The 26,789-nt window shown below is 49.3% G+C and overlaps 1 protein-coding gene across 1 annotated transcript in view; it reads left to right on the top strand.

Annotated features, from left to right (window-relative positions):
- Positions 1 to 26,789, top strand: part of Krt42 (keratin 42) — a 55,916-nt gene that overhangs the window by 3,504 nt on the left and 25,623 nt on the right. Inside the window, exon 2 of the mRNA XM_017597440.3 lies at positions 18,182 to 18,253. Coding sequence (XP_017452929.1) covers positions 18,182 to 18,253 — 72 coding nt within the window. The remainder of the gene's footprint in view (positions 1 to 18,181; positions 18,254 to 26,789) is intronic.

Raw genomic sequence — 26,789 nt, 5'->3', positions numbered from 1 at the left:
CCTTCCTTCCTTCCTTCTTTCCGTAGACAAGGTTTCTATGTACCTCTGACACATAAGTTCCCTGTGAGACTTAACTTTGCACCAAACTATGTTCGTGACTATCCTCAGGAGGTCAAGGTTGATTTCATGTTATGGCCAGAGGGGTTAAAAAGGGAGGACAGGACTGGAGAGATGGCTCAGTGGTTAAGAGGGTTAAGAGCACTGACTGCTCTTCCAGAGGTCCTGAGTTCAAATCCCAGCAACCACATGGTGGCTCACAACCAGCTGTAATGAGATCTGATGCCCTCTTCTGGTGTGTCTGAAGGCAGCTACAGTGTACTCATATATGATAAATAAATAAATCTTTAAAAAAAAAGGGAGGACAGTATGAATGAGGCATCAGTATTTACTTCAAAGTTCAACATTAGGTGGAGTAATAAGTAATTTATTTGTTAATAATGGCATAATTAGTTTACCCATCAAATTTCAATTCCAAATGGCAGGCAACAGTCCCTTTTCCCTCATTTCCAGAGCTACTGATGTTGTTAAAATCCTAATTTTCAGCAATTCAGAAATTACAGGCTGCTCTGTAAATATAGCCCTTGCTCTAGATCCTGCCTGAGGAAACACCATCCAAAAAATAAATAAATAAAAATAAAAAAAGGGGAAGACATCCATGTTGGTTAGTTAGTGTTAGGTGTTGTGCTTGTTGCTGGAGAATTGCTGTCTCAGTTTTGCCTAGCCATGAAGCCTGAAAGTTACAACAGTGACTGACTCGATCAAGTATGTCCCCTAGAACAATGGCAGGAATGTTATGGGAGTGACTTTTTGTTGTTGTTTTTGCTTTTTGTTTCCCAAGAGAGGGGTTTCTCTGTGTAACCCTGGCTGTCCCGGAACTCACTCTGTAGACCAGGTTGGCCTAGACCTCAAAGAGCTGTCTGCCTCTGCCTTCTGAGTACTGGGATAAAAGGTGTGCACCACCACCTCCCTGTGGGAGTAACATTTTTGATTGGATTTAAGGCCAGCTTCAGGAGACGGCGCTATTAAAAGGGGCTGTGACTAGATAGGGGAGAACCCAATATATCATCATGGGAAGTAGACATAGTATTAAGATGACTCCTAATGCCTTACTACTATACCCATGTGTCAGAGCATCTCCCAGCTCTCACCAGAGGGTCTTCTCTTTGCAGTAGACAACGATCAGCACAGAAACCCAAAACAGGCCAATGCACAGGGAACGAAAGACTGCAAAGTGCCCAGCACAAAGTTGGACATTTGTATTCCTCCGCACCAAGGCTCAGGGATATTTGGAGAAGAGGAGAGGGACATTTCTAAGAGCCAGATATGGTGGGTGGCCTCAAGGATGACAGCATTTCCCAGACACAGCAGGGGGAGGTGCGCATATAAATTCACAGCAGTCATGACAGCAGGCACAGGGCCTGGACAAGCTCCTGCAGATACAATCCCGGTGTGGTGTGTGGAGGGGGCTGGGCATAAAATCCCACTCCTACCTGAGGAGCTACTGACATTTGATGGCAGCCTGGTGGAGAGGGAGAACCAATTTAAACATGAATAAATAAATTAAATACAAAACCCTGGTAGGTTGACTACTCACCAGGGCAGGCCTCATTCCCAAGACTAATTGGGCAACACAAACTGGACTCAATGGGGGTATTTAAAAACAGCAATCTCGGGGTTGGGGATTTAGCTCAGTGGTAGAGTGCTTGCCTAGGAAGCGCAAGGCCCTGGGTTCGGTCCCCAGCTCCGGAAAACAAACAAACAAACAAACAAACAAACAAACAAACAAAAAACAGCAATCTCGAACTTGGATGGGAAGGGTTGGGAGGGTTGAGAAGGTGGTAAGGGAGAGGTTGAGGGGTGAGTATATTTAAAATGCATTGTATGAAATTCTCAGATAATGAGATATCAAAGAAAAGACATAGCCTCTGGTGGATGAAGACCCTACTCAACACATATCCCCTCCCCAGCTTTCCCAGTGCCCTTCCTTTTCCTGTTAAAGCCAAGCTGTATACCTGAGTTTCTGAAGACAGAACTTTGGGGTCAATAGCCCCTCTCTGTCTTCTCAGGTTTAGCTTGGGAGTAAATGAGATGCCCTTCCCTCCAGTGTTCAGCTCCTAATTGCAGGCCTTTGGATGTTGAGCAGACAGACATGATCTGGTAACGTATTTAAGACATTCGTTCTCTTTTATTTTTAATTAATTTAATTTCATGTGTATGTGTATGTGCCTGAGTGTGTATATATATATATAAAACCACGTGAATGCTGGTGCCCTCGGAGGTCAGACGAGGGTGTCAGATCCCCTGGAACTGGAGTCGCAGATGGGAAGTGAACCAGCACGTGGGTGCTAGAAACTAAACTTCCATTCCCTGCAAGAAGAACAAGTGAACCATGTCTGTAAATTTGGGGGGGGGGTTGCCCCCTTTATCTCCCCAATAAATATCACAGAGATCAGGTCTGCTATTAACAAGCTTTAGGCACTAAAGCAGGGCACGTTACGAGCTATCCTAACCTGACTATGCTGGCCTGGTCTACTTCCCAGCCACATGTCCTGTTACTGCCATCTTGGTCAATCCTGACCTCCTCCTCCATCTATGTCTTCATGGTGACTCCCCTGGCGACCTGCTCCAAGCAAATCCCTTCTCTCTCTCTCACCATAGACCCCTTCTTCCTGGCCCCTCTGCAAGAGCAGCCACACGAATGCCCACAACTGTCTGCCATGCCAGTTCCAGGGATTTTGGTGCCCCCTTGTCTGACCATTTTGGGCACCAGGAATAGATGTGCATATATAAGGTGAAGATGCAGATAAAATACTTGTACACATAAAATAATAAAGTAAATAAAAAATATTTCAGATTCGAGGGTCAGCTTAGCTGTTTAGTGCTTGCTGCTCTTCTGGAGTGTCCTGAATTCATTTTTCAGCACTCATGCCTGGCTACTCACAACTGCCTGTAATTTGAACTCCAAGGGATCCTCCTTCCCCTCTGGCCTTGGAGGGCACTGACAAACTTGTGTATACCCCCACCACACACACACACACACACACACACACACACACACACACACACACAAACATAATTAAAATGTAAAACAATGTATTTGAGTGTGGTGACATACGTCTTTAATCCCGGCCCTCAGGAAGCAGACGTAGGCAGATCTCTAGGTTCAAGGCCAGTGTGGTCTACATAGCAGGCTCCAGGCTAGCTAGGACTGCATAGTGAGAGACACTATCTCCAAAATAAAAAAACAAAACACTTCCCCCCCCCCCAAAAAAAAACCCCTAAGTCTTTTTTTTTTTTTCGGAGACTGGGTTTCAGAGACCTGGCTGTCCTTGCTCTGTAGACTAGACTCTCCTTGAACTCCGAGATCAGCCTCCTTCTGCCTCCTGAGTGCTAGAATTAAAGGCATGCACCACCACTGTCCAGCTCAGAAAAAAAAATCTTGAAAGCTGTTTCCTAGGTCTGATTACGTAGCTTAGTGATGGAGCATGGGTATTACCCAGCATGGACAAAGCTCTGGGTTCGATTCCCAGCTCTGAAAACAAGGACAAGTAAAATACCAAAAGCATCTTAAGTTTCTCGGATCCTTTTGCTAAGCTAAATTAAGTAATATTGTTATGGTTTGAATGGGACATATCCCCTCCTGTACTGGGGAACTTGTTTGCAGCAATGGTCATTTGGGAAGTAATGGGGTCCCGAGATCTGATTTCATAATCATGGTGGAATTTGACATCATTATTGGGAGGTGGTGGTGAGGGGCCAAACCTACTTTATCTTGAGACCCGCCTCTGTCTTAAAAGAAAAAAAAAACCTGAAAACTTGACCTACAGCAGAACCCAAGCTACACCCAAAGACCCGGAAGGACCCCATGGCTTGACCTTGGCCCATATCCCAAAGTCACTCCCTAGCTACTGCCTAGCAACAGTCAATCAAAGACGAGCCTGCTTGTTTCAGATGTACTCTCAGGCCCTTTATGATTGTTACGGTCTTGCTTCAGAGCACGCACCTGCTGGCTCACAACAGTCATTCTATTAGAGGCCAGGCTAGACTCCCTCACTTCCTCCCTTTTCCTATAAAACCTGGTCCCGCTGAGGGTTCGAGGGGAGCCCCAGCCTGACCAGAAATAGCTCCTTGGTGGACTTTTGGCATTCTCAAACGCTTTCTGCACAACAGTGGGAAGGTTACAAGGATGGATGGAGGTAGGATGTAATGGAGTGTGCCTCTGTTATACTCTCTCCCCCACCCTTCCCCCCTTTCCTTGTCTGTCCATCTGGTCCTCCCACCTCGATTCAGGGCTGCTATGAGGCCAGCTGTTTTGTCCATCACCTGGTCCCGCAGGCCGAGCCTTGCTTCAGGCCATCGCAGTGGAGGTAGCTGGCAGACATTTCTCAAAGCATGGGTTAAAATAAATCTCTTCTCCTTTAAGACTGTTTCCGGGGTTGGGGATTTAGCTCAGTGGTAGAGTGCTTGCCTAGGAAGCGCAAGGCCCTTGGTTCGGTCCCCAGCTCCAAAAAAAAGAACCAAAAAAAAAAAAAAAAAGACTGTTTCCCACAAGAAAAAAACCCCAAAATCCCCAAAAAAACCAAACCAAAATCCCCCACAGAGCCTGAACTTTGTGGTTGGTCGTACAGGCCTTTAATCACTCAGGTGACAGAGGCAGAAGGATCTTTGGGAGTTCAAGACCAGCCCAGACTGCATATTGAGCTCCAGCACTACTTAGAGACAGTGCCACACGGAGTGAGCCTGTCCCAAAACAAAAAGAAAAAGAATAAAACACACCCGAGGCCCAGGAGAGGTGGCTCAGTGCCTGAGAACACAGTCTGCTTCTTAGTGGATCTGAATTTGATTCCACGCCAAGGTGACTCACAACCACCCGTGACTCCAGTGTCAGACGATTCCACGCCTCTGGCCTCCTTGGGCTCCCACATGCGTGTGCACGTACCCAGTCAACACATAACTAAAGAAATAAATGGGGCTGGAGAGATGGCTCAGCGGTTAAGCGCACCCGGCTGCTCTTCCAGAGGTCATGAGTTCAATTCCCAGCAACCACATGGTGGCTCACAACCGTCTGTAAAGAGATCTGATGCCCTCTTCTGGTGTATCTGAAGACAGCTATAGTGTACTTATATATAATTAATAAATAAATCTTTAAAAAAAAAAGAAATAAAAATCTAACAGATACCATCCTTAAAAAAGAAATAGCCTGAACTGAAAAAAACATCTAATTGTTTCTCTCAGATGTTTTTAACAGTGGTAAAAGTGACTTACACAGACACGTCATATATACATACATATAGACATACACACACACACATAAACACATAACACACACACATAATGCGTATATCTATTTTTGAGACAGCGTGTCTCTATGTAGTCTTGGTTGTCCTGGAACTTATCATATAGAGCAGGCTGGCTTCAAACTCACAGAGATCCTCCTTCCTCTGATTCCCAGCTCCTGGGATTAAAGGTGTGCCCTGCTGTTGATAAATGTTTCTAATGATTTACTTATTTTTGTTTTATGTGCTTTGGTGGTGTTTTGTCTGTAAGTATTCCTGTGTGAGGGTGTTGGAACGCACGGAGGTAGAGTCATAGGCAGTTGTGAGCTGCCATGTGGGTGCTGGGAATCAAACCCAGGTCCTCGGAAGAGCAGCCGGTACTCTTACCTGCTGAGCCATCTCTCCAGCAATCGAGGCTCTTGATGCATTCTGCCTTTTCTTTTTCTTCTGTTCCTTTGCTCCTCCCCTTTCCTTGTTTCTAAGCCTTCACCGAGGGCAGGCAATTGCTCTACCGTTAAGCTGAAACCTCAGTTCTTCTTCCTTTGTTTGGGACCAGACGTCATTTAGTCCAGGCTACCCTTGAACTCCTCATCCTCTCCCTAGTGCTGGGACTACAGGTGTGCAATTATCTCTAACTTAAAAATTGTGTAGGTATTTTGCCTGTGTGTGAGTCTGTGAACCATATGCATTCCTAGTGCATATAAGGAAGCCAGAAGAGGGCATTGGATTCCCTGGAACTGGAATTATAAAGACAGTTGTGGGGGCTGGAGAGATGACTCAGAGGTTAAGAGCACTGACTGCTCTTCCAGAGGTCCTGAGTTCAATTCCCAGCAACCACATGGTGGCTCACAACCATCTGTAAAGAGATCCAATGCCCTCTTCTGGTGTATCTGAAGACAGAGATAGTGTACTCTTATGCATAAAATAAATAAATCTTAAAAAAAAAAAAAGACAGTTGTGAACCACCATTTGGGTGCTGGGTATTGAACCTGGGTCCTCTAGAAGAGCAGCCTAGTGTTCCTAACTGCTGAACCATCTCTCTAGGCATATATATATACATATATATACATACATATATATATATATAAATAAAATTTAGATGAGGTCTCATTCTGTAGTCCATCATGCTGGCCTAGAACTCATGTTCCTCCTTCCCCAGCCTGGGGGCTGGATGTGTGTGCCACCATGCTAGGCTTTGTTAGCATCCAGAGATGAGTGCATGACAGCTATGACAGCTTGTTTACTGTGTTTCTCCTTCGGTGCAGATAACAACGGTTGACTCATTTGTCCTAGGACTTCAACACAACTCTACAATGAGGGTGTGGCTTCTTTTTTTTTCTGGATACATAGGTTTTCTTTTTCTGGGTGCATAGATATCATAGCTGGCCTTTCTTTGGGCATTTGCCTTACTCTTCAATCCAGGGTAAACCTTATCATAATTTCCGGATTTTACCCTCCAGGGTGTGTTATACCCCTCCCTCTGCTTTTCTCCAGGTGAATGGCTCCAAGCAGGTTTCCCAGATAAACTCATCATTAGGCGCCTTCCACATTAGTCTGTAGGGACAGTGACTCACGTTCCCTCCGGCGGCTAGGAGACAAGAGAGCCTTTCCTCTTCCAGTGACTTCTCAAACCTCTCTCCCTTGGCTTCTGAGATCCTTTCTCTGATCCCTGCTGGGGATTTCCCAAACTGTAGTTTCTCACACTTAACCGTTTCATCCACTCAATGCCACAAACCATTTATTATCACCATTTTACAGAGAGGGACACCAAAGGTTCACCAAAGGTTCCAAAGAGAGAAAAGCTTAAGTCCAGGTGTGGTCGGACATGCCTTTCATCCCAGCATTTAGGAGACAGAGCCATGCAGATCTCTGAGTTCAAAGTCAATCTACGAAGCAAGTTCCAGGACAGCCAAGCTTAAGCAGTGAAGGAGTTGGACAACAGAAAGCTGGTGATAATGTAATAGAACAAGGGAGCCATGTTCCAGCCTTAGCAAGCAGCAGAACTCAGCAGCTTTGGCCATGAGGCTCTGGCTCTAGAGACAGAAATAGAAGGGACTATGGGGACGATTGATGCCGGTCAGCTGGAGCTAAGAAATTAGCGGTGACTAGGAAGAGACCAGCATCACTGAGGTGATGTCTTTTGGAGAGTGTTTTCTGAGAGCACAAAGAAGCAGTGTTCCAGAGATAGCCAAGGTTGTACCTCATGCTGCTGCTGTAATGGTAACGTGTAAGGATCACCCAGGTGGTACTAGTTTTGAAGGCCTGAAGGGGTCATGGAGAGCAGCTGAGGCCTGGCACTGTGAGAGGCTGGACTGAAGGGGTCATGCAAAGAAGTTTGAAGCTTGGCACCAGGAAGAGAGCCTGTGAGAGGCTATTGGTGAAGCCTAGTTGCAGTGGAAGACCCCAGTGTATTGGAGAAGCCAGAACCATGGGATGATCACCAAGAACAGCAGCACCAATGGAGTGGAGTCAACCAGAACCTAGAGTGCTACAGAGGTCAGGGCTGGAGGAGTGACAAAAGCCCTTTAAAGGAGCCCAGAAGATCATGTGTGGATCCCAGATATTGGAACAAGAAGCTATAACATTGAAGTTGCCTTGGAGACCCCGAGATATTAAAGATGCCAGAGCTATGGGATACCTGCCCAGAAAAGCTGCTATCAGGGAGTGGAACCAGCCCAGGAAAAAAAGTTTGTTGTAGTCAATAAGAATAAAAAAGGAGTTGGAGATCTGAAGACCCCTTTGACATCAGATATGGAGATGTAGAGTTTGAACTTTGTCAGCTGGTTTTCTGTTTCACTTTGGGGATTACAGTTAAGTGATTGAATAAATCTCAGGAGAGACTTTGAACTTTGGACTTTTAACATTGTTGAGACTGCTATAGACTATGGGAACTTTTGAAGTTGGACTAAATGTACTTTGCATTGTGCTATGTTTAGGTATGACACCCATAGACTCATGTTTAAACAAACTTATGGGGGCCGAGGAGTGGAATGTGGTGGTTTGAATATGCTTGGCCCAGGGCACTCTGATAATAATGGACTGAACCTCTGAACCTGTAAGCCAGCACCAAGAGAAAAATGCCTCCATATGATCAGGCTATACACAACCCTGTAGGGCATTTTCTTAATTAGTGATTGATGAGGGAGAGCCCAGCCCCTGTGGGTGGTGCTGTCTCTGGGCTGGTGGTTCTGGGCTCTATAAGAAAGCAGGCTGAGCAAGCCACAAGGAGTAAGCCAGTGAGTAGCTTTCCTCTATGGCCTCTGCATCAGCTCCTGCTTCTAGGTTCCAGCCCTGCTTGAGTTCCTGTCCTGACTTCCTTTGATGATGAACAGTTCTGTGGAAGTGTAAGCCAAATAAACCCTTTCCCACCCAAGTTATTTGTTCATAGTGTTTTGCCACAGCAAGAGTAACACTAAGATATGTACTGATCTGTGTGTGGGGTAGTTAAGTACATCATAGAGAAAATAAAGAAATGCTTACTAGAGCTAGGAGAGGGAGGGAGAGTCAGTGTTTGACAGGTATGGAGTATCAAGGATCTCTCTCTCTCTCTCTCTCTCTCTCTCTCTCTCTCTCTCGTGTGTGTATGTGTGTTAGTTACTGTTCAGTTGCTATAAAGAGACACCATGACCAAGGCAACTCAGAAGAAAGCATTTTATTGGGTACTTACTTATGCTGTTTCTGGGCCATTGTCATCATTTGGGGGAGTGTGGTCGCATGTAAGCATCGTGTTGGGAAAAGTAGCTGAGAGAATTATATTCTGATGCACAGGTGGCAGAGGGGGTGGGACTGGGTATGGACTTTCAAACCTCACAGCTGACTTCCAGTGACACACCTCCTCCAACAACACCCCACCTCCTAATCCTTCCCAAACAGTTCCACTAACTAGAGACTAAGCATGAACTACATGAGCCCTTTGGATTGTTCTCATTCAAACTACCATAGAGAGTGAGAGGACAGTTCACAGGAATTGGTTCTCTTCTACCATTCAGGTCCTGGTGGTCTGGTGGTCCAACTTATTACCTTCATCCATTGAGACATTTCTCCAGTCCCTCTACCTTACTCTTTTTTCCCCCCTCTTTTTTTGAGAGGGATCTCTCAGTAGCCTAGTCCATTTAGCCGGGCTGGCTGGCCAATGAGTCCCAGGGATCCACCATTTCTGCATCCCAAGTGCTGGGATTACAAGCATGTGCCCTGCACCAGCTCTTTTTACATAGGTTCTGGAAACTGAGTTCAGGTCTGTATCACGCAAGCACTGTACTGACTGGGCTGTCTCCCAGCCCCAGAATGTTCAGTTTGGCTGCTATAAAAAAGTAATGATGATGGGTGTCTTAGTCAGGGTTTGTATTCCTGCACAAACATCATGACCAAGAAGCAAGTTGGGGAGGAAAGGCTTTATTCAGCCTACACTTCCACATTGCTGTTCATCACCAAAGGAAGTCAGGATAGGAATTCACAGCACAAGAACTTGGAGGCGGGAGCTGATGCAGAAGCCATGGAGGGATGCTGCTTACTGGCATGCTTCCCTTGGCTTGCTCAGCTTGCTTTCTTATAAAACCCAAACCCACCAGCCCAGGGATGGTGTCACCCATAATGGGCCCTCCCACCCTTGATCACTAATTGAGAAAATGCCTTATAGCTGGATCTCATGGAGGCATTTCCTCAAGGGAGATTCCTTTCTCTGTGATAACTCCAGCTTGTGTCAAGTTGACACACAAAACCAGCCAGTACAATGGGAGAATAATGGTCCCATCACACAGGAGGCTGAGACAGGAAGACTGTCATGAGTCTCAAGCCAGGACCTAAAAGCCATTTCTCGAAAGAGGAAAATAAATTGGGAATGGTGGTATATGCCTTTAATCCCAGCTCTCAGGAGGCAGAGGCAGGTAGATGTCTATGAGTTCCAGGCCAGCCGATGTGTTGGCTATTCTTGTTTCATTTTGTTTCTGTGACCAAGGTCATGATCCAAACTCAGTCAGTGAAGGAAAGAATTTCGTCCACACTTCTAGGTCATAGTTCATCACTGAGGGAGCTTGTCAGGAACACTAGCACAAACTTGAAGGACTACCCATTGAGGAATTCTACTTACTGCCTTGCTCACAAGATCCTGCCTCACTAGCTTTCTTACAGATCCCAGGACCACCTGCCCAGGGGGATGGTACTGCCCACAGTGGTCTGGGTCCTGCCACATTGATGAACAATCAAAACTCTTCCCCTCTCCAACTGCAATGCCTACAGGCCAATCTGACATAGGCAGTTCCTCAATAGGTTCCTCCTCTCAGAGGCCCAGAGTCTGTGTCAAGACCACAGTTCAGGCTAACTAGCACAGTGAGTTTCAGGCCAGCCTGGCTTTCGTGAGTCTCCGTCTCAAATCCCTGTAAAAGTCAGGTGTGGTGGAGCATGCCAGTAATTTCAGGCTCTGTGTCACTATGAATTTGAGGCTAGCCTGGGCTACTGAGTGTGGCTCTGTTCCCCAAAACCAAAACATTGGGGCTGGAGAGATATCTTAGATAGGACACGTAGCACTTTTGCAGAGGATCCGAGTTTGTTTCCTAATACCCATATCGAGTGGCTCATAACCATCTTGGTTATGGCAGTTTGAACAGGAATGGCTCCATAGACCCACGAGCACGAATGCTTGTCCCATAGGGAGTAGAACTATTAGGAAGTATGACCTTGCTAGAAGAACTACGTCACTGTGGAGATACACACACAGAAGATATACACAAACACCCATTTACATATATGCAATTTAAAAATAATAAAAATTAACCTTAAAAAATTAAAAAAAATCCAAACATATAAACAAAGCTCAAAACTAAACAAAGACTTGAATCATGGCAAATTTTATGTTGTACTTTATGGTATCCACATGAACAGGTCCTCACAGAGTGAAACTTCTGCTTCAAATCCAAAGTGCTCCAGCGTCTCTCCCCTCCCAGCAGTCACTGTTACAACCCACGGCAACTCTGTTACCTAGGAGACCATACCCTAGATCAGTGGTTCTCAACCTTTAGTACAGTTCCTCATGTCGCTCTGATCGCCCCCCCCATAAAATTATTTTGTTGCTACTTTATAACTATAATTTTGTTACTGTTAAGAATTGTAATGTTTTGGGGCTGGGGATTTAGCTCAGTGGTAGAGCGCTTGCCTAGGAAGCGCAAGGCCCTGGGTTCGGTCCCCAGCTCCGAAAAAAAAAGAACCAAAAAAAAAAAAAAAAGAAAAAAAGAATTGTAATGTTTTAAATATCCCATATCCAGGATATCTGATATGTGATCCCTGTGAAAGAGTCATTTGATCCCTAAAGGGGTGGAGACCACTGCCCCAGACCCTCACTTCCTACCCCATGTCCAACGGCTTAAGAACGCCCTGAGTTCCCTTTGCACAGTGCTCTGTGCTGGCTGTTTTCTGACTCTCACTGAGGCTACAGGAGAATTTTGCAGTCTCCTCCTGCGTTTCTCTGATCCTTGCTCTCCAGTGTCTGATTCTTCCACAGCATCCAAAGTCCCCACCTTGTTCTGTGGGATACCCATGGATTTAGTTCTTTGTATTTTCTTTTAAAATTCATTTATTTATTTAGTTTATTTATTTGATGGGCATTGGGGTTCTAGCTGCATGCTTGTGTGCGTGCGTGCGTGCGTGCGTGCGTGCGTGCGTGTGTGTGTGTGTGTGTGTGTGTTGGATCCCCTGGAACTGGCGCCACAGACAGCCGTGGGTTCCATGTGGACTCTGGGAACTGAAGCCTGATCCTGCAGAAGAGCAGCTAGTGCTCCCCACTGCAGAGCCATCTCTCCAGCCTTCTCTGTCCTCTCTTGACCTGGTCCACCAGCTCTGGGCTCTGCTTGTCTCCATTTTCTACCCCATACCCTGGGAACCAGAACATTCTTGCAACATCCTCACCCTGGGATGGACCAGATATTTGGTTCTTTCTCAAAGTCTCCAGGTTTTGCCTTAAAGTTACCTTTTTGCCGAGGCCCTTCCTGTCTGTCTGTCTGTCTATCTATCTATCTATCTATCTATCTATCTATCTATCTATCTATCTATCTATGAATGAGTGAGACTGTGTCCACTATATAGACCAGGGTGGCCAAAACTTAGAGAGTTCCACTTGCCTCTGCCTCCTGAGTTCAGGCATCAAAATTGGTCACCACCAGGCATGGTCTGATCATTCAATTTTAATTGTGCGATCAGTCCACACCCCCTTCCCTGTCTTCCCCATCCTTTCCCTCTCCTTACAAACACAATTTCCTTATTTATTTAGGCTGCTGGCTAATGTGCTTACTCCCCCTGCCCCACCTTGGGAATTGTGTTACTGATGTTCAGGTAGGCTTCAATCTTTCTGTCTGTTTGCTTGTGAGCCTAGCCTCTAACTTGCCGAGCTGTCTCTCCAGCCTCTGGCCTCTACCTTTTTATGTAGCTGAGGACAGTTTGCTGGATAGTTTTATGTCTACTTGATAAAAGCTTAAGTCATCTGAGGGGAGGGAACCTCAATTAAGAAAATGTTTCCAGGGGCTGGGGATTTAGCTCAGTGGTAGAGCGCTTACCTAGGAAGCGCAAGGCCCTGGGTTCGGTCCCCAGCTCCGAAAAAAAGAACCAAAAAAAAAAAAAAAAAAAAAAAGAAAATGCCTCCATAAGATTGGGCTATAGGTAGGGCATTTTCTTAATTAGTGCTTGATGGGGGAGGGCCCCGACCATTGTGGCTTCTATGCCTGGGCTGGTGATTCTGGGTTCTTCTTATTTTTTGATTATTTTATTTTATTATGTGTACAGGCATTTTGTTTGTATGTTATGAGCAGCATGTGCATGCAATACCCTCAGTGGCCATAAGAGGGCACCAGATCTCCGGGGATTGGAGTTACAGATGGTTGTGAGCCACCACATGCGTCCTGGGGAGTGAACCCAGGTTCCTAACCACTGAGCCATCGCTTCAGCTTTTGTTGTTGTTGCTTTGTTTTTTTGTTTTATTGAGACAGGATTTATCTCTGTAGTCCTGGCTGCCTGGAACTCAGAGATCTACCTACCTCTGCTTTCCAAGTGCTGGAATTAAAGGAGTGTCCAGTAGACCTGGGTTCTATAAGAAAGCAGGCTGAGCAAGCCAAGGGGGAACAAACCAGTAACCAGCACCCCTCCATAGCCTCTGCATCAGCTCCTGCCCTAGGTTCCTGCCCAGTTTGAGTTCCTGTCCTGACTCTCTTTGATAATGAACTATGATGTCGGTCGAAGTGTAATGTCAAGTAAATTTTTTTTCTTCCTAAGTTTCACTGGTCATGGCGTTTCATCACAGCAATAGAACCCCTGACTAAGACAATGACTTTGAACTTAAAAAATTATTTACTTGTATTTATACGTATGTGTTTGTGGCTGTCTGAGTTTACCTGTGCTGTGAGTGTAGGAGCCTGCAGAGGTCAGAGGGCAGATCTGGGGTCACAGGTGACTGTGAACCCCTTGAATTGAGTGTTGGAAACCCAACTGAGGTTCCCAGAAGGAGCCACTCACTTGTCTGCAGAGCTATCCCCCAAGTCTTGACCTTAAGCTTCTGATCCTCTGGTCTCTACTTTCTGAGTCCTGGAATTACAGGCTGGCACAAATCACACCCAGTTTATGTATTCTAAATGACTGAACCCAGGCTGAACCTTGAGGCCAGTGCGTGGTAGGCAAGATTTCTACTAACTGTGCTACAGAAAGGTCCAAATATTTCCATATTGTTTGGTATGACTTGTAGTAAGGTCTTGAGAAATGCCAAACACGTGTGACTTAAAAGGACATTATTTAAGTAAATACCCCAATATCTGTGTGTAGGTAGCAATCTTAGATTTCGTTCATTTCTTTTTCCTAGTTGTCTCAAAGATTTCTTCCTAGGCATGTTCCTGGTCTCCCTGCTCCCAGTCTCTCCACTCAGCCGATGACATCATTGTCCTCACCGCCCCCCTCCCCCGGCCCTGTGACTCTGAGACAGTGGCGGTGTGTCGTCCTGCCACCTCATCTCCTGTCTCACATGCTCTCCTCCTCACCTAAGGACTGTGGTCACACATTCTGGACTAAAAACTCAAGGAATTTTCAAGTGATTTTCCCTTGTGACCTTTGGTATCTGAATTACCATGGCCTTTTAAATTCTGGAGGGGGGTAACCTGACTCCAAGTTCAGTTTGGAGGCTACCCTTCTGTTGTTACCCTTCTGTAGTCCCCGGAACTCCAGCTATAACTTGTTTAGCACAACCCAAGAAGAATTTAGAATTTCAGGGTCTAAGCAGTCGTAGGACAGGCGCACTTCCTGCAGCGGCCACACGATGGCAGCACAGACCGGGTTCGGAGGCTGGAAACCAGCTGCCCCAGCCCAGCGTTCAGCTGACAATTACTGGGGCTCCAGAGGAGAGTGGCACAGTCCTCTCTCTCCAAGGCTGAGCGACTTTAGTGATGGCCCAGGGGTATCAAGTATTGGTCTGTGTGTCTGTGGACCGACCAGGAAAGGGCCCGTGTGTGTGAGATGATTCCAGGTCCACACACATTCTCTTCCTTTCTAGAATTCTGTGGCTGAGCATGAGACAGGAGGATGCCAGGAGTCTCAGATGCCCCCCCCCCCCGCTCCCATCTAAGGCTCTTTCTGTTCGTTTTCCCCCCATCAGCAAAAAAACAATTCAGCTCAGCAATTCTTGCTCAGCAAGCAAGGATGCTTGGTATCAAGCTTGTGGATCTAAGTTCGATTCCGCCGAAGAACATGATGAAAAGGAACAAACGACTCTTGTAAGCTACCCTTTGATCTCTACAAGGGCACCGTGGTGCGTGTGCGCATGCACGTGTCCATGCACGTGAACACACGCACATAATATAATGAAAATGTAGGAAAATTTCTTGTCGAGTGACCGATAAGCATTTTGTGCCTTTGGGAGCAGCTTCCCACCTGTGCAGGGAGGTCACTCCTCTGGATGACGGTGGTCTGGCACTGCTCAAGTGACAAGTAGCTCTGCAGCTGCCAACATCTTACTTCTGAGGCCCCGACTGCTCCAGCGTTGATCGGGTAACCTACCTGAGGTTGGGTGGCAGTTGTGCCGCACGGCCAGCAGGGGGTGCTGCGCTCTCTCTCTAGACCTGGGGTGGGATTCTCCAGGTTGTCTTAGCCTGAGTGGATCTCTGCAGGTTTGACTGCAATGTAGTGGGTGTCGTCTGTGGGTGTTAACACAGTTTGCAACTGATGGCCAGTGTTCTGGGTGTCGATTGTGGGTTTACCTGTAATCACTCACTCATTCATTTAGTGTTTTAGCACCTGTCACGTGTCAGGCACTGCGCTGAGAACAAGCAGGTAACAGGTGCATGTCCTGGTCCATGGTTGTCACCCGATCCTGGTGACAGGGGTTAGACAGGGCTCTGAGGGAGTTCAGGGGAGGGGGCAAGATAAATTGACAGCCAGGAAGGCATGGGGAGCTTGGGCTGTCTGGGAGCTGAAGTGAACGAGAGGTTCATGGGACTCTTCTCCACAGACATTGGCCTAAAGCGTGTGGAGACCTCTCAGAATCTAGGACTAACCCACTGCAGACAGTGTGTGTGTGAGTGTGTGTGGTGTGTGTGTGTGGTGTGTGTGTGTGTGTGTGTATGTGTGGTGTGTGTGTGTGGTGTGTGTGTGTGAGTGTGTGTGTGGTGTGTGTGTGAGTGTGTGTATGTGTGGAGTGTGTGTGGTGTGTGTGTTGTGTGTGTTGTGTGTGTGTGTGTTGTGTGTGTGGTGTGTGTGTGTGTGGTGTGTGTGGTGTGTGTGTGTGTGGTGTGTGTGTGGTGTGTGTGTGTGTTGTGTGTGTGGTGTGTGTGTGGTGTTTGTGTGTGTGAGTGTGTGTGGTGTGTGTGTGTGTGTGAGTGTGTGTGGTGTGTGTGTGTATGTGTGGTGTGTGTGTGGTGTGTGTGTGATGTGTGTGGTGTGTATGTGTGGTGTGTGTGAGTGTGTGTGTATGTGTGGTGTGTGTGTGAGTGTGTGTATGTGTGGAGTGTGTGTGTTGTGTGTGGTGTGTGTGTTGTGTGTGTGTGTGGTGTGTGTGGTGTGTGTGTGAGTGTGTGTGGTGTGTGTGTGTGGTGTGTGTGTGGTGTGTGTGGTGTGTGTGTGGTATGTGTGTGTTGTGTGTGTGGTGTGTGTGTGGTGTGTGTGTGTGGTGTGTGTGTGGTGTGTGTGGTGTGTGTGTGTGTGGTGTGGTGTGTGTGTGTGAGTGTGTGTGGTGTGTGTGTGTGTGAGTGTGTGTGGGGTGTGTGTATGGTGTGTGGTGTGTGTATGTGGTGTGTGTGTGAGTGTGTGTGTATGTATGTGTGTGGTGTGTGTGGTGTGTGTGGTGTATGTGTGTGTGGTGTGTGTGTGGTGTGTGTGGTGTGTGTGTGTGTGGTGTGTGTGTGTGGTGTGTGTGGTGTATGTGTGTGTGTGGTGTGTGTGTGGTGTGTGTGTGTGTGTGTGGTGTGTGTGTGGTGTGTGTGTAAAGGGGTCGGTACATACCAGGCCTAGAATGAGCAGGGTCCCAGGAGCTCAGTGCCAAGTGTGGCTGGAAGGCATCATGTCCCCTCTCTGAAGGTCATCGGGCTGTGTGGGGAAGGAGGAACACTCCCGTCTTTCCCAGTGGAGACTAGATAGAAGTGTGATGGGAGCTGAAGTCATCTGCCAGAGTCTGGGTGAGCGCTGAGGGAAGAGGCTGCTGGGGGAGAGAGAGTTGGTGTGGGGGAGTGGGGAGCACAGAAGGGTGGCAAAGGTTGCTCTGAGCCCCAGTTGAGTCAGGGGAAGTGTGGGACAGTGGGTAGGAAAAAAAGAAGATAATTTTTTTCCCATTATGAAGAGCAAAGGTCCCTGGAAAGGGAAGGGGAGTGTGTGTGTGTGTGTGTGTGTGTGTGTGTGTGTGTGTGTGTGTGTGTTATCTTATATGTCTTGCACAGGTCAAAGTGCAGGATTTGAGGGCACTGGCATTTCAGGCCACTTATCAGATGGGGAGACTGAGGAAAGGGAGTCCACTCTTCCAGACTGAATGCTCAGTTTTTGGTGGCACATTTTAAAATGCAGGGCACAGACTCCTAGGAGCTGGTCAGGAAAATGTCCATCAGTATCAACCTCTCCTAATACCTGCTAATGCTGAGGACTTCTGGCCCAGTCTCTCTCCCATGAGCAGCTCTGAGATCCAAAGAACTCTTGCTTGACTGTGTGCGTGTGCATGTGCGTCTGTGTGCGTCCATGGGAGCGCCTGTGTGTGGAGGTCAGAGGACAATCCCATCTGTTTTTCCTAAGGTGCTCTGTCCACCTTAATCTCTTGAGGTAAGGTTACTCATTGGCCTGTGACTTGTGGAGTAGATTGGCTGGCCATCAGACCCGAGGAGTCCACCTGTCTCGGCCTCCTCAGTGTTGGGATTTCAAGTGATTACCCCTCACCTGGCTTTCCGCCTCTCCTCTACAGGGGAGAGAATGGAGGTTCAGAGAAGCTAAGTGGCAAACCCAAGGCCTCACAGCTAGCAAGATTCACACCCGGAGTCTGGCTCCGAAATGGTCTCCCACCTGCTTGGAAGGCCACATCTGCTATGGGTCTGCTGGTTACCCCAGGGCGAGGGCAGCTCTGGAGGCAGGAGTAGGGTTCTGTCTGTGTGTACCCCGAGTGCTAGAGGAGCCTGTTGCCTGGGAAGCTTCTAGAAGAAAGGCTCAGCTGTCAGAGCTGCAGTCGTTGAGTGGGTGGCCCTGAAGCATACAGCGCACCCAGCCTCTTCCCAGGACAGTGGCTCCCCGTTACCCTCGAGCTGGGACAGAACCCTTCCACCTGGTGCATTTCCCAGCTCAGGACCCTCAGTTGACCACAGACCCCTCTATCTCCAGCCTCAGCTACCCCTTCTCTGTGCCACCCTGTGTCCCTGTCACTTAGTCCCTTTCAGGAACTTGCTGTCACGTGTCACCTCTGGCTTCTGTAGGTGCTGTTTTCCCTGTGTCTTTGCCTGACTGATATACGCATCAGCCTGGAACCCTCCTGTGACATCAGCAAGGTGAGTGGCCACAATGTTGTCTGATGATGCCCACCATCCCCCTAAATATGCCTTAGTTTCCCTTGGAGTCCTCTCTGGCTGTTTTCCCTCCCACTAGGCAGGGGATGGGGATGGGGGCCATGCTGCCCTAGGGTATTCTCCTCTATCTAGCAGAGCATCTTGGGTGGTGATCAAGTGGTATGGGTGGCTAATCTTAGTTGCCACCTTGACACACCTAGGAAGAAGGAGCCTCAACTGAGGAGTTGCCTCCATCAGAGTGACCTGTCTGTGCCGGCTTCTGTGGACCCTTAAGGGGATGGTCCACCAAGGACTGAGCTCCTAAATGCGCTTTCTGGAATGACCACCAGGTGGCAGCAGAGGCCAAGAGTCGGCGATCAGGCCAGATGCTCTGTCTGCCGGCAGGGGGCGCTACCGCTTTTCAGACGCAGATTGCCTAGGAACTTGCTGTGGGGCCAAGGGAGGCTCAGGCCAAGGGAAGGTTGCGTTTCTTTTGCCAGGCAGCTGGGTGATCCCTGCTCGCCTCATTTGTGCAGGGTGGTGAGTCCTGCTTTATAGGTCCCATAGGCCGACTGTGAAGGGGGTTCTGCCCTCCAGGCATGAAGGATCGGGGTTGCGGGGGGAGGTGAACTGTGAGGGTGTGGTCCAATAAGACTTTGCTAATGGGCACCTACATTTGAATCCCATACAGTTTTCCCAAGCCACAAAAATATCTTGAGCGCAGGATGTAACTCAGTGGTACATCACTTACCCAGCGTGCTAAAGGCCTCGGCATACCAAAAACAGAAACAAACGTCCCCAGATTGGAAAATATTGTTCCTTTGATGTTTTAAGAGAATGACCATGCCTGATGTTGAAGTGTTCAAGGTGGTGATCTGCATTCTGGGTTGGAACAAGGGGATAGGAAGTTCAGGGCTAGCTGGGGGGCTACACAATACCTTGTTCTCAATAAACAACAGAGGAAAACACTAGCAAAAGAGCTGCTTAGAGCTGGGTTACCGGTGACTTCCTGTAGCTGGCAGGACTTGAGAAGCTTAGGTGAAGCAGGAAGATCTCCTGAATTTGAGGCGGTGGACAGAACAGCAAGGACCCCCACCCCTTTTAAAAGATAAACTGTCTAAAATGTAAAAAACCATTTTGTTTTATTCATTTATCTTTAGGCGTGTGGCTGTTTTGCCTGCGTGTATGTCGGTGCCCCTGGAGGCCAGAAGAGCGTGTCAGATCCCCTGGAACTGATGTTATAGACAGTTGTAAACTGCTATGTGGGTACTGGGACTAGAACCCAGGTCCTCTGGAAGAGCAGACAGTGCTCTTAACTGCTGAGCCGTCTCTCTAGCTCTGCAAAAGTCATTTTTAGCCATAGGGTGACTTTGGCCCCATGAAGACCAAAACTGGGCTGGCTACACTGTGGCTACTCAACTCGGCAGTGCTGACTGGTCCAGACCCTCCCGTAAGGCCCCCTGAGCCTGCCGTGGTCAGGTTGCTGTTCTCAAAATCAGGAGATTTTTGGGCCCTGCTCCCCTCTCTTTGTGGGTCTTGAGTTATGAATGTGGGGGACTCGAGGCCACGGTTGCTGCCTGCATCTCAACACCTTGAGCTCTGCCTCAGCTGCTCTCCCCTCATAGAAGCCCTGCTTTCACCATTGAGAAAGGTCCATTCTCAGGCGCAGAAGTCCTGCCGCTCCTGGGCCCTCCCCCACGGGAGCCCAGAGGCCTTATACAGTTTCCGAGAAAGGTCCATTCTCATCTCTTCCTAAAAATGCAAAAAGCAAAAGGCACTTACTGTTGACTATAGAGTTTAGGAAGTATTTTATTTTTATTTAGGTTTTTTTTTTTCTTTTTGAGATAGTATATCATGTAGCCCAGGCTGGCCTTGAACTTACTGTGTAGCCAAGGATAGCCTTGAACTTCTGATTCTTCTGCCTCCACCTCCCAAGTGCTGGGAGGACAGATGTGTCCTCATGAATGATTTTAGATGGTGCTGGGAGCCAACCCAGGGTGACCAGCTGAGCTACATCCCCAGTCAGAGTTCACGAGAATTTTTGAGTCAGAGTTTTGTCGAATGTTCACACCTAGGCTACCATCAGCAGTAGCTACAGCCCAGACAGAGAACACGGTCAGCCTTGATTAAAAATACAAATGAGGGGTTGGGGATTTAGCTCAGTGGTAGAGCGCTTGCCTAACAAGCGCAAGGCCCTGGGTTCGGTCCCCAGCTCCGGAAAAAAAAAATACAAATGAAACTCAAACAAAATCTCTCAGAGTTAAAACTCCTGCGGTGTGCCAGTGCCAGGGAGCCCTGGACAAATCTGTGTCAGTGTTGCTTAGGGACCTTGGTGAAGGGGGACAGGTGGGCGCGGGGTGTACGTGGTTCGCTGTAATCTGTGGGGATAGAGGCTGATAAGTGAAGTAAGAGCTGAGCTGTGGCTGGATCCTGGCCTCAGTCCCCAGCCACATTGCTTCAGCCCCACCCTGCTCTGACAGTCTCCATTCCCCAGCGTCTCTTCCCGCCCTTGCTTCGCTCCCAGCCACTCCAGAGGCGGACCGAGACTGCAGCCTCAGCGTCTCCGGCTTTGCTGGCCGGGAATGCAGTCTCAGGTTCAGCCACAGGTAGAGGCCGAGCGCTGGTTTGCCTTGCCTCTTCCCTGAGTGGTGGCTTTGCTTTCTCCTTCCCTGATGGTCTGAGGGCTTCTGGAAGGTGGCCGCTGAGTCTCACGTATCTCCTTCAGGGCCTCCATTCTTCTGCCCCGGGGGAGCCAAAGGTGGATTCGTAGGAAAAGGGAGGGTAATGGAGACTGGAGTTTTTCGGGGGAGGGAAAAAGGAGCCCGTGGGAAGAAGGGGTCAGGGGCCGGTGGTTTAAACTTGGGGAGTCTAATCCTCCAGTCACTGCCCAAAAGGACTCAAGGGTCCGAGCTCATTTGCATACATTTACATACATCTACATACACATGCATGCATTTGCATGTGCTTTCTTTTACTTTCTAGACTCCCTTTCTCTTCTCTAGGCACCCAGAGGAGCAGGCTAGATCTGGGGAAAGACTGACAGGGCTAAGGACTGGGGCACTGGGAATGCATGCGCCTGGGCCACAGCTCTCCATCCTGGGAGCTAAACTGGTGACCAGCACTTTTCTTTCCAGGTGACTCTTCTAGCCCAGGGCTGGCTGGGGCAGGTTGGCTGGCTCTGGGCTGGTTCCTCTTGCCAGGGTGTGTTCCTCAGAGCTCCCCCTTTTCCTTGTACCCCCATTACTGTGCCACACATAGCTGTTCTTGTGGTAGGATGTCTATAACAATGAGACAAATGTTGACCTAGAAGATGGGAGAGCCCACTGTGTATGAATCTGGTTCCCCAAAACACAAAAGCAAGAGCCATGAGCCTGGGCTGTTAGAAGTCATCACCTTGGGGCTGGAGAGATGGCTCAGCAGTTAGGAACTGCTTTTCCAGATGATCTGAGTTCAGTTCCCAGAAAACCCTTGAGATTTCTCACCAACAGCCTCTGACTTGAGCTCCAGGAGACTCAGTGTCCTCTTCTGGCTTCTGTGGGCATTCACACACATCTGGCATACGCAGACACACAGACACACATAGTTAGAAATAAAATAAGAATGGTCTGGAGAGATGGCTCAGCAGCTAAGAGTGCTTGCAGATCTTACAGAGGACCCAGATTCCAGCACCCACACAGTGGTTCACAACCATCTGTGACTTCAATCCCAGAGGATCTGATGCCCTCTTCTGAGCTGTCCAGGCACCAGGTGGGTGGTGTTTATACATACTTGGAGGCAAAACAGTCATACATATAAAAAAAAAGTCTTAAAAAAAACCAACCCAACAACCAAGAGGTCGCACATGTGACTCTAACCTTCAACAGGCAGGCTTTTCATGTGTGCTAGACCCTTCTAGAAGCTCCCTGTCTCCCTCACACCCTTTACCTTGGCTACACCACTGTGAGAATTCCTATGAGTTTCTTCTGTATCTACTCTCTTTGCCAGCTGGATTGTGATGTGGCCGAGGGCAGCGTTGTCCTTGTGTCCTCTGGCATGGGATCTGAACACAGAGACTCCTTAACATCTCTGGGGTATTTCACCTACCTAGAGGAGGACACGCTTTCTGGTCCTCTGAAGGCCAGAACCAAAACCCAGCTTTGGGAGGCAGAAGTGGACTAAAGGAGGGGGCAACAGAAAGAGTCTGAGGGGGGAGGAGGAGGGAGGAGGAGGGAGGAGGAGGGAGGGCTGACTTGGGCCTGGGCAGGGCATCTCCTCACAGAGCTGCCCTTTGCTGTATTGATTCCCTGGCCTCTCTTCCTGCCATGTGTACTGAGGGTGGTATTTCATGTGGCCTGTGGGTTTCCCAGAAGCCTGACTCCTAGTAAAGCTGTGTCTTCATACCCAGGGTGGGGGAGATGGGGGCCTGGCTGTTTTGGACTTGTTTGCTTGGGCCCAACTTTCCCCTGCTACTGCTTGCCCTGAGGGTCAGGGCCTCCTGGATGTCCTAGTTAAGGGACAGTCAACAGGCACAGAGGTCCTCTCTGACCCCGAGGCTTCCCGTCTCTGGAGCACTGGCCTCTCTGGCCTCTGTGGAAGTAGGAGAAAAATTCAGGCAGTTTTTGTGAGGTTGGACAAGTTGGCTGGGGTGGGGGTGTCCTCATGAGGGACTTCAGGGACTGTCTGGGAGGTATGGTTAGTTGGGGACCAGCAGGGTGTCACTTTTAGCTGACAGGCATGTGGTGGTAATGTCCTCCAAACTCTGCCCTCAGGTTCCCCTGGGAGGCAGGTGGAAGTGCTAGGGAGGGCCCCAGAGAGCCTAGAACCTAAGTTTTGGCCAACTGGTTTCTAACCTGATGCAGGCCTCAGTTTACCCTCCTGTCAAGAGTAGTTCACACTTTTGTAAAGGGGCCTGCTGGATTAGGAGAGTCCTCCTGCCTCATAAGCTGAGGCCAGAGTCTACACCTGATGCTGTTTGGCAAGCATGGGTGTTGCTTTTTGGCTACAGTTTCTAAGTATGAGAGGACAGCTTCTGCAAGTCTACCATTTTAGCTCTTGCACACACATTCTATAACTCTGGAGTCCCAGCTAGCTGCCAGGGGCCAGGGCTTCATTTTCTACGCCTCTCTCTCTAATGCAGGCCCAGCTCCATGGGCACTGGAGTAAGTCCTTGCTGGCCTCCCTCCAGCCTAGGCCCTGTTCCTATCCGGGACTCTTGGCTCCTGGCTCCTTGAGCTTGGGCTCAAGGCCCTCTGAGCCCACTTGTGTGCATTCCCGGCCTCTCATCTTTCTCTCTTGTTTTGCCAACAGGAGGCTTTGGAAGGGCAGGTCTGAATCAGACTCGAATGAGCTCATGTATTTACTCAAAGCAGAGAATTGGGTCTTGGCATTTCCTGGGGGTGAGGGGGGGTGGGGGATGGGGTTAGGGGGGTGCATGCTTGAGTAGGAGGAGGGACCTCTCTTGCTCTCCCTGCTGTGGTGACCATAGGTCATGGTGTCTCAGGCTGCCTGCAGGGCCCAGGAGACTGACTCCATCTTACCTCTGGAATGCCTCTTTGATTTAAACCGTGGCTTCTCCCCACCCCGCTAGACCATCGCTGCCCCATCAGTGCGGGGGTGGTTCTGTGCTGTCTGCTGGCCACTGGATTCTCAGATGCTAGACAGAGCCTCTCAGTACTCCAGCCTCTGGCTTGCCTGTGGCTCAGCGCCAGTGCTGCTGCATGTTGCCTTTCTAAAGATTTATTTATTTACTTTGTGTATATGAGTACACGTAGCTGTCCTCAGACACACCAGAAGAGGGCATCGGATCCCACTACAGATGGTTGTGAGCCACCATGTGGGTGCTGGGAGTTGAACTCAGGACCTCTGAAAGAACAGTCAGTGCTCTTAATGGCTGAGCCATCTCTCCAACCCTGCAGGTTGAGCTTTGCCTAGAATGGCTCAGGCTGTGACAGCGACCTGGTGGGCTACTCTGGGTTCTTGATGGGTTGGGGAGAAAGGGTGAGCAGAATAGGAGGCCCTTCCTCGCTAATGCCCTATTAGTCTTTCTGACCATAGCCCTGGCTCCTTGCCCATAACTACCCCGTCCCTGCGGGGCCCAGAGATAGGGAACTAGCCTTTATTGCCAGGGACTGAAAGGCAGATAACCAATTCTGTGTCTGGCTCTTCATCCTGCCGTCCCTTCACACAGACTTGTCCAGCTCACGACAGGAGAAGGGAGGAAGAAAATTCCCTCAGGAGCTTCGTAGTCCAGCTCCTGATACTTCACAGGTGGGGAAACTGAGGACTAAGGGACAGTGATTTGCCCAAAGTCACGGGTCCAGATCTGGTGTCTGGGGTCCACCTATACCGGGTAGCCTGAACAGGCTGAGGTGTGACGTCATTCAGTCCTAGAGTGGGGACGTACATTTCGAAGGCCCAGTCCCTCCAGATCTCTTCGGACCCCTCCAGTCCACCGTAGGTGCAGAGAGCTGCCCTTCCCCCAGCACTTGACCCAGTCAGGCTCTCTCCCCAGAGCCAAGCAAAGCTAGGAGCAAGTCTGAATCGGTCCTGGGAGCTTCCAGTCCCAGCTGGCCCTCCCTGCCCTGGGGCTTAGGGAGCAGGACGTGAGCTCCACACCCCAAATCTTTCTGCCTTCCCTCCCCACCCACACTTCTGCCTGGGGCCCAAACATGGCAGGGAGCCAGGGAGTCAGGCCCTCACCCTCTGGCCTTGGTAACCAAGGCACAACACCCAACACTGGAGACTGTTTGTCCTGCCAACGCCACACCCAACCAAACTAGGCCTGCAGTTCAGTCAGCTGGGGAAGAGGCCTAGCTAAGGGTGGGACAGGGAAGCACTGGTCGAGGGGCCCAAAGTCACCCTCCTACTATGCTTTTCAGATTAGAGCACCTGGACAGTGTCTGTCTCCCCAGGATCATGGGCTGGGTAGGTCCTCAATCCCAACCTCAGATTCTGTCCCCTGCCTGGCAGGGTCTCAGCAACTTGGCCCCTACTCCAGCCCTGAATCACTGGTAGAGCTGACGGGGGAAGAACCTGACTGGCAGTCCAAGTGTCCAGAGCAGAAGAACGGAGGCCAGACAGGAGAAGTTTTTTGGCCAGTGAGCCATAGCAGGGCTTCAGGGAGGGGAAGCCATGGTCTCTTTCTTTCCCCAGGCAGGGGACAGAAGAGGACTCGGCTCCTTCAGCCCTGGAGGGCTCTGCTGTCTGGGGCCTAGGGAGGAAAGGACTGGTCTAGCCTGGAACTGTGGGTTATCTCAGTGTCTCAGTGGGCAAGGTGGAGGAATGTGGTACTTAGGGGAGGCTTAGATGGCCCAGATAAGAAGTAGTGGTTTCGGCCTTTGCTGGCCTGTGGTTTTCACATAGTAGAGCTTGGGGTTGTGGGGAGGGAGAGAGGCTGATGGGGAATTCCCTCCTGAGGATCTAGCTCTCTTCTAAAAGAACAAGTGTCCTGGCTTTCGGGGTGGTCTTGGGCTGAGGGAGTGAGGCTGAGCTGCTTCAAGTACTCCTGTCCTAGGAGGGTCTCATGGGGTCCTGTCTGCTTTTTTTTTTTTTTTTGAGAAAGGGTTTCCCTGCATAAAAAGCCCCTGGCTATTGTGGACTCACTTTTGTAGACCATGCTGGCCTCGAACTCACAGAGATCTGTCTGCCTCTGCTTCCTGAGTGCTGGGATTAAAGGCACGTGCCACCATAATACTTTAGTTCTTAAGGAAAGGTGGAGAGAGAACCCTTTTTGTGTGATTATTCTCTCTCTCTCTCTCTCTCTCTCTCTCTCTCTCTCTCTCCCTCCCTCCCTCTTTTCCTTCCTTCCTTCCTTCCTTCCTTCCTTCCTTTTTCTTTTCAAAGCCCTGGGTGTTCTGGAATTCACTGTGTAGCCCCTGCTAGCCTCAAACTTGGGTGATCCTCCTGCCTCAGCCCTCTGAGTCTGGGATTACAGACGAGAGCGTTTGCACTAGGCTCAGAATCAGTTTTCTGAACTCCTTCTTCCGGTGGGCAGGACCCCAGGCTCTCCTTTAAGTTTCCAGACACACTCAAAGTCATCAGCAGTTCATAGCTGCCTGTTAGACGATTCCGGGTTAAGTCTCGGCCGCCCAGGTAACTCACAGCTCAGTTCTGACGAAGACTCCAAAGACAAAATGTTCCTCGGTTCCCTGTTCACAAAGCAGGGGACTCAGGCTCAGAAAAGGCTCAGGATGGGGGAGTAAGGGCCCAGTCGAGTTCTGCTGACCTCGGTGTGTGTATGAGTGTGTTTACAGCCCAGTACAGGGTAGAAGGGTGCACTGGACACCGTCCCTGCATCTGTCTCCCCAGGATCACGGGCTGGGTGGGTGCCGAGGGTCCTCAATCCCAATCTCAGATTCTGTCCCCTGCTTGGTTCTGGCCAGGGAGAAACTTGGGGCAGGGTGTGGTGGGAGAGAGCTGCTGAGGTTGCAACTCCACAGACCCACCCCACCCAGGCTGAGTCAGCTCGCTGGCGGGAGCCAGGGGGGTAGCAGTTTTCCCAGGGCCAGCCTGGGCGAGTCTACATTCCTCCTCAGCGGAGCGTCTGGGCTTGGCAGAGCCA

This window comes from Rattus norvegicus, chromosome 10 (genome assembly GCF_036323735.1).
Source record: "Rattus norvegicus strain BN/NHsdMcwi chromosome 10, GRCr8, whole genome shotgun sequence".
NCBI classification, from domain to species: domain Eukaryota; kingdom Metazoa; phylum Chordata; class Mammalia; order Rodentia; family Muridae; genus Rattus; species Rattus norvegicus.
Note: the sequence above shows the minus strand (reverse complement) of the source record. Positions and strands in the feature narration are given on the sequence as shown.